General features: G+C 25.3%; 2 protein-coding genes across 4 annotated transcripts; one reads left to right on the plus strand and one right to left on the minus strand.

The window, feature by feature from the left end:
• The first annotated feature begins 1,708 nt into the window (after positions 1 to 1,708).
• LOC112693940 (protein FAM210B, mitochondrial-like) lies at positions 1,709 to 2,513 on the plus strand. The gene has a single exon (XM_025569219.1). It carries the CDS (start codon positions 1,833 to 1,835, stop codon positions 2,355 to 2,357), a length of 525 nt encoding a protein of 174 aa, XP_025425004.1. The 5' UTR covers positions 1,709 to 1,832; the 3' UTR covers positions 2,358 to 2,513.
• A 3,664-nt stretch (positions 2,514 to 6,177) lies between these two features.
• On the minus strand, positions 6,178 to 14,985 carry LOC112693929. Of its 3 annotated transcripts, XR_003149524.1 has the most exons (14): positions 14,786 to 14,985; positions 14,282 to 14,691; positions 14,054 to 14,221; positions 13,698 to 13,957; positions 13,458 to 13,610; positions 12,949 to 13,059; positions 12,715 to 12,862; positions 12,587 to 12,652; positions 12,179 to 12,499; positions 11,939 to 12,079; positions 11,381 to 11,522; positions 11,209 to 11,298; positions 10,713 to 10,817; positions 6,178 to 6,641 (listed from the first exon to the last, which is right to left on the minus strand). XR_003149524.1 is itself a non-coding variant. In XM_025569201.1 (13 exons), coding segments are annotated over exons 1-12 (1,980 nt in total). In that variant the 5' UTR covers positions 14,787 to 14,985; the 3' UTR covers positions 6,178 to 6,641; positions 11,209 to 11,239. The 3 variants fall into 3 exon arrangements, 2 of the variants coding, with proteins under 2 accessions (XP_025424986.1, XP_025424988.1); XM_025569201.1 differs by lacking the exon at positions 10,713 to 10,817; XM_025569203.1 differs by lacking the exons at positions 10,713 to 10,817; positions 11,209 to 11,298.
• Positions 14,986 to 15,009: the final 24 nt, after the last annotated feature.

Consider the following 15,009-nt stretch of genomic DNA (forward strand, 5'->3'; position numbering starts at 1 on the left):
CCTAATAGGTATGTTTCGTTTCAGAACTTGGATTTCTTACGTTTTAACCTAAAAGAGATGTCCTTTGAGAGCTGGGTAACCACTTATAATTTATTTTGGTTGAATTTTATACATTAAATATTTTATGGAATAAAAATCAAATTCATTTAATTTACATAAAATATCTTGAAACTTTTAAATCATTTGATTAAAATTAACTAATAATAGTTAACTCTTGATAAATCACTCCCATAAATAAAAAATCTAATTCAATTTAAAGTAATCAATCTAATTTTGTATTAAAATATTCTAATTTGAATTCATTTATTTTTATGTGTTTGCTCTCTGTTTCTGAAAATGTATCATTGTTTTGACAGGGTTCATTATTATATTGAGCTGCATGATATTAAATACACCTATGTGAATACTTTTATTGGATGTCTTTAAACCATTGAGAATTTAATATTTTAATGTTAATTAAATATTATGCTACCTATTTTAAATCTGAATCTGAGCGAATTGCGTTTATGTTTTAATACAAGTAGGATATTCATAGACAGTTTTTCAAACCATTTATCGGTTAATATTTAGTTGATTTTTTTTCCCTTTCTTATTAACATTTTAATTGAAATGTCAAAAAGTGAAAACATTTAAAAACTTTTATTCTTCGTCAATCACGGAAAAGTTTAAACTTATTCTTGCAAACAAACTCTCAATATTTTAATTATATGAGAAAAGTTTGCGACTAATTTATTTTTTAATAAATTATATTCTGGTCGACAGAAGTGGAGAAATTCAGAATTATTTAAGCCTTAGGATCTATCTCAAATTGCAAGTCTGTATAATCTGCAAGTCATCAAATATATGATAACAACATTTTTTTGACATAACTAAGTCATCGTTAGTTAAATCACAGGTCGTTAAATTTGTGAATTTAATTTTTTTTTTATGTTTTTAGATAGTTATAAACATATGTCTCTTATTGCTTAACAATTTGTTAATTGTTTATTAACAATTCGTTAATTGTTTATTAACAATTTGTTAATTGTTTATTAACAAAGTTAATTAATTAACATTATAATTAGTGAAATCCAATGCTTGCAGGAATTATGTGATTTATTGTTCATCGAAATGACACCTATCAGTTCAGTTTCCGAGCACAAGTTTCTAGTCATGGTAGATTTCTCTGTTTTAATACTTATTACCAGTTGCATAATTGTGGTAGGGCAAGGTTCCCCCTTGGCAATTTTTTGAGAGATAAATGTAGAAATTTGCCCTCCCCCCAGATAACCCAACAGTACAAATAGCACCTTTTATTAATGAACTCTTATGGATATTATTTAACAATATTGGTACCTAGTACTTGCTACCTACAATTTATGTTTATCCATACCATAAAATGAGTTAAAAGTCTTATGTAAAATCAAATAATTAGATATACTGTATGAAATACGTACAATGAAAATATGTTTTAACTGGTGAGTGGGAGAGGTGTCTGGGTTTTGGTAATAATAAATATATTATATTCCCTCCTAGATTTTTATTTAACCAAATCAATAATGAAATATTCTATTTTATTTTAAATAATATTTATGATGAACTCAAATATTAAATCTTAATTTGATATCATCAATTGTAAGATACTTAATCAGTTGCCCTTTATTTTAATTTTCTTTATATCATGCAATATGTCGTTTCGTTATCACTGTATCATTATCTTATCAATTATGTTTTAGGACAAAAATATTATTGTTATTAACCAAATTAAAGATTTTTAAAGTGTGGAACATCGTTCTTAAATTAAATATTTTAAACGTTTAACTAAAAGTACATTTCTGCGAAACGAGTGCATTATGTTTAAAGTTGTAACTTCATGTACAAAAGTTATCGTGCCTGTCAGAAGATGTTTTCAAAGTAGTAATTACACATGCAGACTCGTCTCGATTCCACAAAAATATCAGACACATTTGCAGTTTGCTGCACGTTCAATTGGGCCGTACATACGTTGTCTGCCGAGTTGGACTAATGTCCGATCGTGTCATGCAAAATCACCTGAGCTGACTCCACGTGAAAAATTGAAAAAAGCTGCTAAAGAATATGGTTCTGTATTAATTGCATTCCATGTCGGCATTTCATTGATATCATTGGGTACAGTATATTTTTTAATCTCGAATGGTGTTGATGTCCAACAATGGATTGGTTGGATGGGTATGTCAAATGCAGATGAAAGTACTAAAATCGTAGCTGGAGCAAGTCAATTTATTATTGCGTATGCTATTCACAAATCTTTTGCACCAGTGCGCATTTCAATAACCCTTGTATCTGTACCATTAATTGTACGATATCTCAGGTCTAAAGGAATAATGAAAATGAAATAACATAGGTATTAACTGATTAACTAATTTGTTTGTATCTATGTGTAATGTATCTATGAATAAGTATTTTATTGTATGTTTAGATTTTTATTAAGAAAGGTTTGTTCATTATGTTAAATATGGTATTATACTGTTTGAAATATTAAATATTTTTGTATTTTAACTGTGAAAGTTATCATTACTTGAAAAATATAGTTTATAATTGTTATTAGTAAAAAATATCGGTGATAATATACTTGTATATAAACTAAGATATCAAAGAGAAACTATTGGTACTTATTAAATTTAATTCTTTAATTAATGATTGTGTATTTTTTTAAATGTTTACATTTATATATGTGTAGGTATACAAAATATGTAGATAATGTAGATTGTAAGATATTTGTTGAAATAAATTGCATTAATTAGTAGGGTAATAGCACCATAATTTTAGTTTTTCAATTGTATATTTTTCATAATAAATATATTTATTTTAAATTCAATATACAATCATAAAATATTTTTTAAATTATTTTTGCTTTTCTTGTTTACCTTTGATGATCGTTAATTGATTAAATTATCAAGTTCTATAATTTACATTCCAAGGTTCATTTTTTATTTTAATGAAATTAATTAATTCTACTTTTGGTATCAGAATTATTTTTATTGTATTCTAAATACTTTGAATGTATAACATTTCAGCTAGTAAACATAAAATGTTATCTATTTTTAAATTTTATCATACTGTATTTAGATTATTGCAATAGAATTTGTAGTTTCAACTATAATACAATAATAATAATTAAGTTTTATGTCTAAAGATGCAGTTTTTCTTGTTTGTTAATGGGAAAGCATAAGACAGCATTTTAAAACTATGACTTATGAATTTATACTTAACTTTATATTGAAAAGTACCTAAAATAATATCTATAAAACATTCCTATCCAAATTATTCTCCTTTTTTAATTTGCCTGCTGTTAATTTATTCCTGAGCATGAAATTTTAAATAATAGAATAAAATAATAATAAATAAATAAAACATATTTTATATTCTCAAATCTACACATGTAGTTTATTCTTATGTAAATCTTAAAACTATTGTTATGTATTATAGAACAAAATAAAAATTAATCAGTACTATATAATGGAAACAACTTTAAATGTCTTCCTAACATAAGATTATAACAATTAAATAATATTAATAATAAAAATATAAGAATAGGTATGTCTCATTTTAATTGATACAAAATAAAATAAATATTTATATTACATCAGATTATCTTAACAGTGAAACATAAAAGACAAGGGTTACTTTATAGTATTATAATTTTAAATAATGATTTTAGTTAAATTATAAAAAAAAGAAATGTATAAAATATAGAATATAAAGTCAGATTATAATTATAATAATAATAAATGTTGTGACCATGGTTAAAAAATATAAATAGTGTAAAGACATTAAGGTTGGAAAAAACCTATTTAAAAAAAAAAAAAACACGACAATATTAAAAGAAGTATGCATGAACATTTTTCTTTTTCTTAATTTAAGGTTGAACATTTGTTTAATATTTATTAATATGTAGTATAATAATGCACATATAATTAAAATTTAATAAATAGGTATTTGCGTATAACAAAATCAATACACTTCTTTATGTTATAAATTGTACATCTAAAAATACCACAATATTTTTGAAGTAGTTATATAGTTATATATAATTCAGTTTTAAACATACAAGTGAAAAAAAAAAAAAAATTATTCATAATTAATGATGAACCTTAATTTTAAAGCAAGCAATACAAATACATACATATATAATACCCGATATGTTTGGTAGAACAACACATTGCAATTAAGTTATTATAGCATAATATTGATCAGTAGTGCTGAATCCCATATTGAGGTTGGGATTTGGCCCAACATCTTTTGAAAATTTAAATGGGACTAAAGTTATGGCTGCTCATGCATTCATTACAAAATTTAAAGCGAACATCAATTTTTTTTGGATAAAAATCACTGACCACTATATCAAGATCTTTTTAAATATTTTTCGCCCAACTAAATTTTTAGGACTTCAGCATCACTGATGTTGATTATACAAAGCAATAACAATTTAAGGTATACAATTATATAATATGTTGGTACATATCGTATGTATAAAAAAAAAATTAAAGTAAGTATAATAAGACAATAATGAGCATAGGCTTATAATGTACATACAAACACAAAATTATTTAGTTTCACACAAAGAATCTTTACAATATCCTGTCATTAAAATAATTACACAAAATATGAGTAATGTATCTCTTCTAAACAGTGGCAAAATCATTATTTATATAATATATAAATACATTTAATGGGTATGTTATAGTTGAAACCTTATAACTTAGGATGTATATTTCAGATTTACTTTATTTAGTTTTTTTAATTTACTAAAATTGAATTCTTTAAATAAGATTACACATAAAATCCAAGATATACGAACAGATTTTATTATTCACTATTAACTTTAATCAATAAAAATAATTTAATATTATAATTTTGTAATTTTAATAATTAATACAATTCTTTTACAATTACCAATTCAAATATATACCAACATCTGTTTTTTATTATTATTTGCTTCTGTCCTACATCATACTAGCAATTTGTTTTGTAAATAAAATTAACATATAAACATGGACATATAAAAAAAAAAATAGATTAAGAAGTACCATTTATGGAAATAACAGAAGTAGAATTGGAATGGAGGAGAGGATGATAATGTCGACGAAAGAATAGTTAAGATATGAAAACAGAGAAAATAATTAAATATGAGGATGGGAAAAGTAGGGATGGATAAAAAAGATCCGATGTATGTCGCAATATAATTAGTAAGAGATAAAATAAATGGAAAGAAAGGGTAGCGGTAAATGGAAATGTAAATGAAAATGGTAAAAGCGAAAGAGATAAAATGAGTCAATTGAGGAGCGGAGGGATGTTTAAACTTCGGAATCAAAGGAAAAATCAGAAAAAGGAAGTCCATGAGTCGGACCAAATTTTTAATAATTAAATATATTTCATGTTTTTACCGATAAAATGTGTATTAATATCTTGGTATGGATTAGTTAGGTAAAATCTCGAAAATCCAAATAGTATACATTCTAAGTTTATTTTATCAATATTAATTTTAGTCGTCCTTCAAGTGTAACATACACACACAACTGTCTGTTTCAAACTCTCTAGAAATTGTTAGTAAATATGAATTACGTATAAGTCTTTAACACGGCATTAACATATATAGATCAGGCCATTATGTCTTTCTTTTTTTTGTTGGCTAAATGGAAATACAGGAAAATATGACAGCCTACTTTAAATAAATATTTATGCAAATTTATAAAAAAATATTAAATTTATAACACACGGCACACTGCAATTAGCAGACATATATCACACACAGATAACATACAATTAATAGTTATATTATTTCATTTACGATTTTAATATTATAGTTAACGGATACAATTTATGCAATTACAAATAAATACAATATAATATAAACGTGCATAATATTTAATATATATTAAAAAGATCTATTTTTGTCGTTTATAATTAAATTATGTAACGAAATGCATACAATAGTATGTACCTACGTCATTATTTTGTGCACGTATGTATTTGAATGCAAATTGAACAGAGGAACTATTAAGGATTAATATTATAATCTATAACATTAATAAACTATGATTGCTTATATTATTATTCACGCTCGTTTTATGTAAGTATATATCAAAAAGTATAAAGTTATGAATAGGTATATATAGTATATAATATTGATTTTAAGCTTATTTGTACAATAAATAGTATAACACACTAAATAATATATACTCGTAGACTCGTATGAGGAAGCCTGATAATAATTTAAATTTTTAAATTTACGTGTACGCACTTATACAAGGGAAATTTGCGATATTTGAGGTTTTCTTGTGGTGATAGAAAAGTATGGACCGGAAAAAGTATCCTAACAGGGTTCACCACATAGACAACTGAAAATGTTTGTCAGCATTTTGAAGCACCTTAAGTCGAAATAAAAAAGTTTACTAACATAACAATGTTCATGCAGTCAGTTATAACGACGATGATACAGAAGCATAGAACTATACAAATATATAAGATTAACATATACTTAAAAGGTACGCGATGTAAAGGAATGTCAGAAGGGATCCTTGGTAAAAATCGATTTCCAATAGATTAGATTGAAAGATAGAAGAAATGAGTTGCGGGTCCATTTTATTTGCGTTTTGTCCTGTTGTTCGTGATTGACGGCTCTACAAAAATAAAAATAATAGTTACAAAGGTATCAAAGTGATAAATTTATTATATATATTATTGTAAGTGAATAGTAACTCGGGTGTTATTGAGTTGTTTATTTCAATTGCCCTAGACCAATAGGGCCAAGAGGAACATATATTTGAGGTATTGAAACCATATTAGTAATATATTTACAATTACAAAAAACTAATAAACATCGATGTAACAATAACGTTAAAGCTTTGTTAAATTGATATTTAATTAAGTGAAAATACCAGATATCTTATATAACAAAAAATGTATACAAATTACTAATTAAGAAAGAAATTTAAATACATTTTTGTTTAGTTTTCAAACAGAAATTTAGGGGTTTTATTCTTAACTAATAAATATATGATGTTTAATATTCAGTCATCATGCATCGCTGGAACAAAGAGCATTGTGTACTTGCATTAGAATGGATTATTACATGTTTTTTCGTTAGAAATTTGGATTACTGGTTCGTGAAGCAATGTCAAAATTCTCGTGTGAAAAATAACGAGACTATTAATTCTGTCGTTGAAAAAGTTCCTGATCCTAGACCCATGGTAAGAAAAAATAAAAATATTGAAAGAGTACACGTTGCTATTAATTTGAGTCTATAGCTTTCAATAATGACCTCCAAATTCAAAGAAATTTGATTTCTATAGTATAGGTATTTTAGGAGTAAAATCTACGACTACACGCATCTGATGCTCACATGTTATCGGTGGAACCAAATAAAAGATGCCCTGTAAGTAATTATGTTTGTCGCATGGACATCTTATTTTGGATAGAGTATAAGTACATAAAGGTTTAAGTTATTAATACTATGATACATAAGGATATTAGTTATCAATACATGGTATATGACGGTTGGCATATTCACTGAAAATCAAAAATGTTCCACGAACTATTAAAAAAGGTTATGAAGGTTGATTAACTTTTTATCTAAGTGATTAACCTTGAATGAATGATCAATTTTTTTAGGTAACTTAATTGTATTCAATGTAGCGCATTCTTAATAAGAATGTCATAAAATCATAAAATATATAACATTAGAGAACAATATCAGCAAAGATATTAATTTCCCTTTTTATCAACGGTTATGGAAATCTCAGTTAATTGATTCTGATCGCTATATTATACAGCCATATTCATCATCATACACAGTTTAATTTAAGAGTTGTAGTGTCACTATTAAGCCTTTCCAATGGTCTCTGTCCAAAGACCAGTCTAACATTGCGCTCTCATCTATTAATTTTACATCCTTTTTTGTGGCGTCATTCCATCTTGTTCCCGGTCTTCTCAGAGGCCGTTTTTTGTTTATTCTTTCCGTCAGAATATTCTTTAATACATCCCCATCAGTTTTCCTTACATGTCACGGTCACTCTCTTATACAGACATAATAAAAAAAACTTTCGATATCTTACCTAATCAATATTTATAATGCAAGAATATAAATTAAGTAATTTAATAGGGTGAGACAACTGTATATAAAACTAGTTGATTTAGAACTGCATTTAGAAACATTTTTGACAAATAATAATTTTCTCGGTATAGTGATTATGTCTCTTAAAATGTAGCATAATAAAAAAAATCATAGTGTAATTAATTATAATAGTTAAATAGTATTTATTTATTTTGTATGGCAAGTTATATCAGTAAGAATATTTTATACAATATATTTTGTAAAATATGACCAGAAAAACAAATCAAAGATAATTAAGATTTCATCTATTAATATAATAGCATCTTATTTGTTAGTGAATTTTATAAAAAATGTATAATTTGGTCTTGAAAATATTTTTCTTTACAAATTTGGTAATAGGAGGTGTCAAATGTTTATATTTTATGCTTAATATTACAGTTGTAAATTTGCATTTAAGTTTTAAATAATTAACTAACACAGTTGTTAACACAAAAACCAACAAAGAACATAATAACACTAATCACTAATATAAATTGTAATTGTTTTGTGCATTGTAAAAGACATTTTCATTATATTATTCTAAATGTTTGGATTAATAATATTCCTTGAACTGAGATACTGAGTAGCAATTAGTTACTCCCTATGAATAATCCTCGAAAACCTTAATTCAAAAATTAAGTATTTTTAAGACATTTATATAAGAAATATATCAAATCTACTAATACAATTGAGTCATTAAATCATGTTTTTAATTCAAACTAAATACTTAAAATCCTTAGTTTAATATTAATTTTAAATATAATATAATTAGATTAAAAATATATATATATAATAATAATATTTTATAATTAGTAAGTTACAAAGTCAAATATTCTTGAATCTAAGACCTAGATTGTACATAATATATACATTTATATTTATATTTTTTAAATAAAGAATAACAAAATAGCAACCAAATTAATAACACAAAGTTTATAAAATTGAATATATTGTGAGACAATATCATTTTAAATAAAATCCCAAAAAAATGTAAAACAAAACTTCTATTAATTTATATATTTTATAATAACTATTGTATAACCAACCTAAATGTATACTTAAAATTTCAAATTCTGACTGCTGTGACCCATTAGATAAAAGCTATAATTTAGATTTAGAAATGTATGTTAATGTACATGTTATACAAAACATTTATTATTATTCTACTATTAATATTCACACAGGATCATAGAAGTAATAGAGAATGGCCAAATTTATATTAAAAATATTAACACAAAAATATTCTTTAGAAAAATTAAAATGGATACAGAGCATATAAAGATTTTATATAGCATGGGCCAAAATATACATGAGATTTGATTATAACCATATTATGTATATTTACTTATCCTTCTCTAAAAATATAATAAATAATAATACTAGTATATTTATAAAATAAATGTAAGTATAATAGGTTTTTATATTCAAAATATTGTACATTATATGTAGTATAGTAAATATAAACAATTTTTACAATTTATTAGTCACACAATATATATAATATACACATACATACACACACCCAAGAAATTTAACTATGTATAAAATAAGTGTACATACATACACATAATATAGTTAAATTCAATTTACTGGCAAAAGTGAATACCTACAGTTTAACTAGTAGTGGTTGTATGGCAATTTTAAACATTCATCTACAGAGTACATTTAAATATTTTTTTGGAAGAATAATGTTCAATACACCTTTTTTCCAAAGTAATTTTAATTTTTTTTTTAGGTAGTAAAAAAAATTCATTGAAGTGCCTTATAGTTTTATGTATTTGACATATATTATACATAAAATTATGTACATAACAGATTGAGATGAAAATAATAAATTAGCATTCTTTTTGTTTTAATTTTTATATTTTATTGATGCACAAGTGTACAAAACAAATTGAGTAAGACGTGAGTCAATGAGTTAGGTATAACAAGAATCATTAGTTTACTGCAATTGAGTAAAAAAAATGCTAAATATAGCATTTACATACATATTTCAAATAATAATTATTTTTATGAAGATAACTTAAATTTTATAATATCATTTTCATAAGATAAATATTTACTAACATTGGTCAATGTGAATATTTAAAAAAATGTATTAGTTTTCATGGTGTACAACTAATATATTCCCTGTTTTGCTCAGAATCTAAAATTAAGTACTTTGTAGTTTTTATATTTACTTTTGCCACAAATTTAAAATAAAGTTGTATATTAAATAAGTGTTTTAATTCTTAGTTCATTTCACATATTTTATTGGTACACCAAGTAGTTTTATTTTTATTCTTAAAATTGTCTATGAAGGTTCATTTTTCTCACTTTTCATTTGATCATTTACATTTTTATAATTATTAATTAAGCTATTCATCCAAATGAGTATATTCGTGATTTTTTTTTAAATAAAAACTAAATGTAACTAACTCTAGTAGTTTGACTATTTGTAAATTTTTATTTAACTTTTAAATTATTATTTTTTTTTTTATGCCTAGTAATATGTTTATATTATGTTAAACTAATAAAACTAAATTGTTTACTTAGAGCTGTTAGGTTTTCATTTAATTTTTCTAGTGCATTCCAATTTTTTTTTTTTATTTAATCTCACCTTCTGTCGCTTCAGTACACGTGCATCAGTTTTTCGTCTTGACATGCCCCTTTACTGGGCCGATACAAACCTAAATACCCTTTTGGCCACTTTGAGTGAACAAGACTGTAAATTAAAAAACAACCATGGGGGATTTCATAGATGGAATTTTACAAAATAAATTTAAATAAAAATAAATAAAAATAAAATAAAGAAATCTCGGCCAATAATAATGAAGTGCCGTTTAAATTAATTTTATTTAAATGCCAAATAACCCAAACCTAAGTATGATAATTATTTTGGTTGTATTTGGCATTTGATTATAGTGTATTTGTGAGAAATTTGGAATTTATTTTACCTTCTAAACACTCTACATATGACGAATGACTCATCGGCTAAACTTATCTTATTCATGAGTTCTATTCGTATATAACTATTATTTTACTTTTCGAGTAAAATAGTTTCTTATAAGTACACAATAAAATGTGGCTGTGCGAACTAAATTATTAAAACATACCTCGTGTTTATTTTTCGAATTTGGATTTGAATCATTTAACAGCATTAATTTCATCTGATTTTTTAAAGTTATATTCTCGTTTTTCATTATCTAATTATGATTTTACTTATTAATCAACTTTTTATTTACTAATATATAAATACCAACTAAATTCAAAGTTTATAATATTTACCTTTAGTTTGATTTGTAGATTTGTTTTTCTCGTTTATTCTTTGCCAACTATATTCAGTACCACCTCCATCATCATCTTCATCATTTGAAGAGTTGTTCCATCTTTCGTTTTCTCTGTCACTATCGTCATCACGAATTTCATTCTTGAATACATTAAAAAATAAAATTTATTTATTGGTTAATATCTCATAATGTAACCTAACATGTTCTATACTGAAATTTATTTAACAGTTCTAAAAATATCATGAATTTATAAACATTAATATTATTTTTCAATGAAAATACATTAAAATTAAATTGATTGACAATATTACATATCAACTATCAACTATAAACATACATAAATAACAATAGATTCTAATATATATAAATATTGTACATATGTACAATTGAAATAACAGTTAAACATTATTGAATTTTTTTTTTTTTTTTTAAGACTGTTGGGATTAACCAAATGTATATACTAGCAATACCTAGATTAGTGAGACTATTGTATATTCATCTTTATAAGAAACTATATTTAAACTATGAATGAGTTAGATTTATTGAATATGCTTACAGTTGTAGGTAAAGTAATATCACTGTTATTTTCTGATACTACTTTTTTTGGAAGAAAACTATATGGTAAAGCATGTGGCAACAATTCTTCTTCTTCTTCTGGCTTCTCATTCCATTGTCTTTCTTCATCTTCAACACCCCCCTGTAACCAAGAGTTATATTTATATTTTAAATCAAAATTTAATTTAAATTTTTAAAGTAATGTAAAGAAAATAGTGCATTAAAAAATAAAATTAATTACGTGAGGTATGGCAATATCATGGCTATGATTATTTTGAACACACTGAGCTCTATTATTATCAGCAAGAACTACATCCATGGACATAGTTTCATTTCTTCTAAAAGTATATAATTTACGTGACTCTTCTTCGTCATAATATTGTTCTTCATAATCTTCTTCAAAATCTGGACATTCTGATTTAATATTAATATCATTTTCATATGATTCGGATACATGAGATTCATAAACTGAATCTTGATCATATTCATCTTCTTCCATCATTTCAGGTTTAACTACTCTTGATACATTAATTGGAGGAGCATCATATTCCTCAGCATTTTCCTAAAAATAAATTATTGCAAAAACATGAAATAATTATAACATAAATAAAATTTTAAATGTAATAAATTAAAAAATAGTTAAATTTACTTCTATTGGTTCCCTTTTGATTTTTTTCCTTAAACTCTGTACATCAAATTCATTCATTTCATTTGGCTAAATTAACAATAATATTAAGTTAAACATTTGAGAATTAAAATAAAAAAATAGCTACTTACTAATTTGTCAACTTGTCCTGGTGGATTTACATTTCCTTTACCACGCCTAAATCTTAGCACGACTGATCGGCTATCAATTACTAAATTATATTTTTCTTTATATGCTTGTATTGCATCCTCAGCATTAGAAAATTTAATAAATGCATATCTATCGCAAACACAGATTTATAAATTTAATATAATTAACCAATAGCTGAGCACAAAATATATTTAGTTATGACTATTAGAACTTACCTAGTGTACTTCATTTTTTTAGCAAATCCAATATCAACTCTAGTGGCTTTTGGAAATTCATCTTTAACAGCATTAGATGTAATATTTGTTGGTAAATTTCCAAGATATAATCTAAAGTAATTAATATTTTATAAATTAGTTATAAAATTACAAATTATATACTGACATTTATTGCAGCAAGTGTAAACCAGAATTTTTATCCAATGAAAATTTTAAAGTTAAGACAAAGTATGTTTTAATTTTTAATAGTTTTAATATAAGAAAAAAAATATTGGTAATATTAAATATTTGATAAATAAGCTTATCCTTCATTTAAAAAATAAAAAATGAATGCACTATTAAGTTTATGCCATTAATCAAATTATTAGAAATTACAATACTTAGCTCATTTTTTTTTTTTTTTTTAAATAGACTTTATGATTTAAAATTATTTTTAAATACATATATACTAAAAATATGACTAACAATACCATTTTTAAGGTTAAATTACTAAAATGTATGATACTTACGTGTATGGATCAATGCACTCTGGAAATGCTTTTTCTTCAAACTGACTTTCTTTAATTTCAACACGCAAATTCTCATGTTGAAAAACTGTCTTATTCAGTTCCTTTGCAACATCTTCAATATTTGCAGTAGGTTGTACTTGTACATAACAATACCTAATAAAATGAGAAGTTCAAAAATCTTTAACTTAAATTTAAATCTTATATTAAATTATTCTTTAGTCATAATAAAATTAATCTTACCTCGGATTACATGGTGTGTGGAAATGAACAGATTTAATATCTGTATGAAAATTTTGAACAATTTGTCGTGTAATTTCATGATCTGGAAATCGGATCATAATTTGTTGATTATTTTTAGGTGTTCGAAGTTCCATTTCAGCTGCAATAGCTTTTACTGCATCTTCACGGTTCCATGGTTTTTGAGCACGCTGAGGTTCACCAGATTGTTGTGATTTTAACTTGCGTTTTCGTGTTTTACATTCTGTCACAGCATTTGTGTCCTTAATTTGTGTAATAAAATACAATAAAAAAAAAAGTTGATGAATTGAGCTTTAAAAATGTTTACAATTGTTATTTGTTAGATTTATATATCGAACCTGATTAGTTCCATTGGATTGAATTTGAACAGAACTACGAGGTCTATTCATTCGCATGTGTTGTCTTGGTATAAAACGTGGTCTTTGATTAAACTGTGGCCAGTTTTGAGTAGATGATGTTGATGGTGTTTGTGGATTTTGAGAAGAATTACCAAAGAAATTGCCATTCTATTAAACAAATATAAATATATAATAAATATGTTTTAAAATTAAACATTAGAAACTAACAGCATTTTGCGAGAACTGTCTAGGATAGTTGTTTCTTGGAGTGTTCCCATATTGATAAGGTGTACGCTGGCGTGAACTGCTGTTGAACGACCTCCAGCGTGTCAAAGGTGATCTTATAGTACTATTACTAGACGAACTGAATGTGGTTAGATTATTACAAGTCGTAGTATTTGTCACGGTAGTCTTAGCTTGTGGAGCAGGGTTTGCCATACGAAACTGTGTTTGCCATGTATTAGGAAAGGCTTGTTGAGGCCAGAATCCATGGGGATGTGTTGGTGGGGGAGACGTGAAATCTGTTTGCAAGTGTATTTGGTTGCTGTGTGGCGGAGGCTGTTGTGGCACAAAAGTAGGCAATACTTGTTTAGGTGGGCTCATGATGGCCGATTTGTTTTCGATAGACTGGTTTTCCACTGGAAAAAATAATAATCATAATAAACACAAAAGATAAATTATACATTTGGGATTTTCTGCAATGGGATTATTCGTGTAAATTTAATGTCTCACTTGTATTCGTTTTGTCAAACGTTTTTTGTGAACATTACAAAAATCAGTACCAGGTAGATGAAGTCAAGGAAATAGGTCAGTTTTAAATGTACTACTGCGTTACAAAAACGCATAAATCGATAAATTGGTACAAACGAAGCACACAGACATATACATACAACACCAATTACAATAACACAAGTTACTTCGGCGCAGCAGCTTGTCACTACTATTACTCCTGGTGG

This window comes from Sipha flava, unplaced genomic scaffold, assembly GCF_003268045.1.
Source record: "Sipha flava isolate LNK unplaced genomic scaffold, YSA_version1 120_pilon_pilon, whole genome shotgun sequence".
Lineage (NCBI taxonomy): Eukaryota > Metazoa > Arthropoda > Insecta > Hemiptera > Aphididae > Sipha > Sipha flava.

Coding starts and splice junctions, on each gene's coding strand:
- LOC112693940 (XM_025569219.1), top strand. CDS start 1,833: ATGTTTAAAGTTGTAACTTCATGTACAAAAGTTATCGTGCCTGTCAGA.
- LOC112693929 (XM_025569201.1), bottom strand. Junction 13,060..13,457: donor GAGTGCATTGATCCATACAC/GTAAGTATCATA, acceptor TAATTACTTTAG/ATTATATCTTGGAAATTTAC. Junction 12,080..12,178: donor ATGATATTGCCATACCTCAC/GTAATTAATTTT, acceptor TCTTGGTTACAG/GGGGGTGTTGAAGATGAAGA.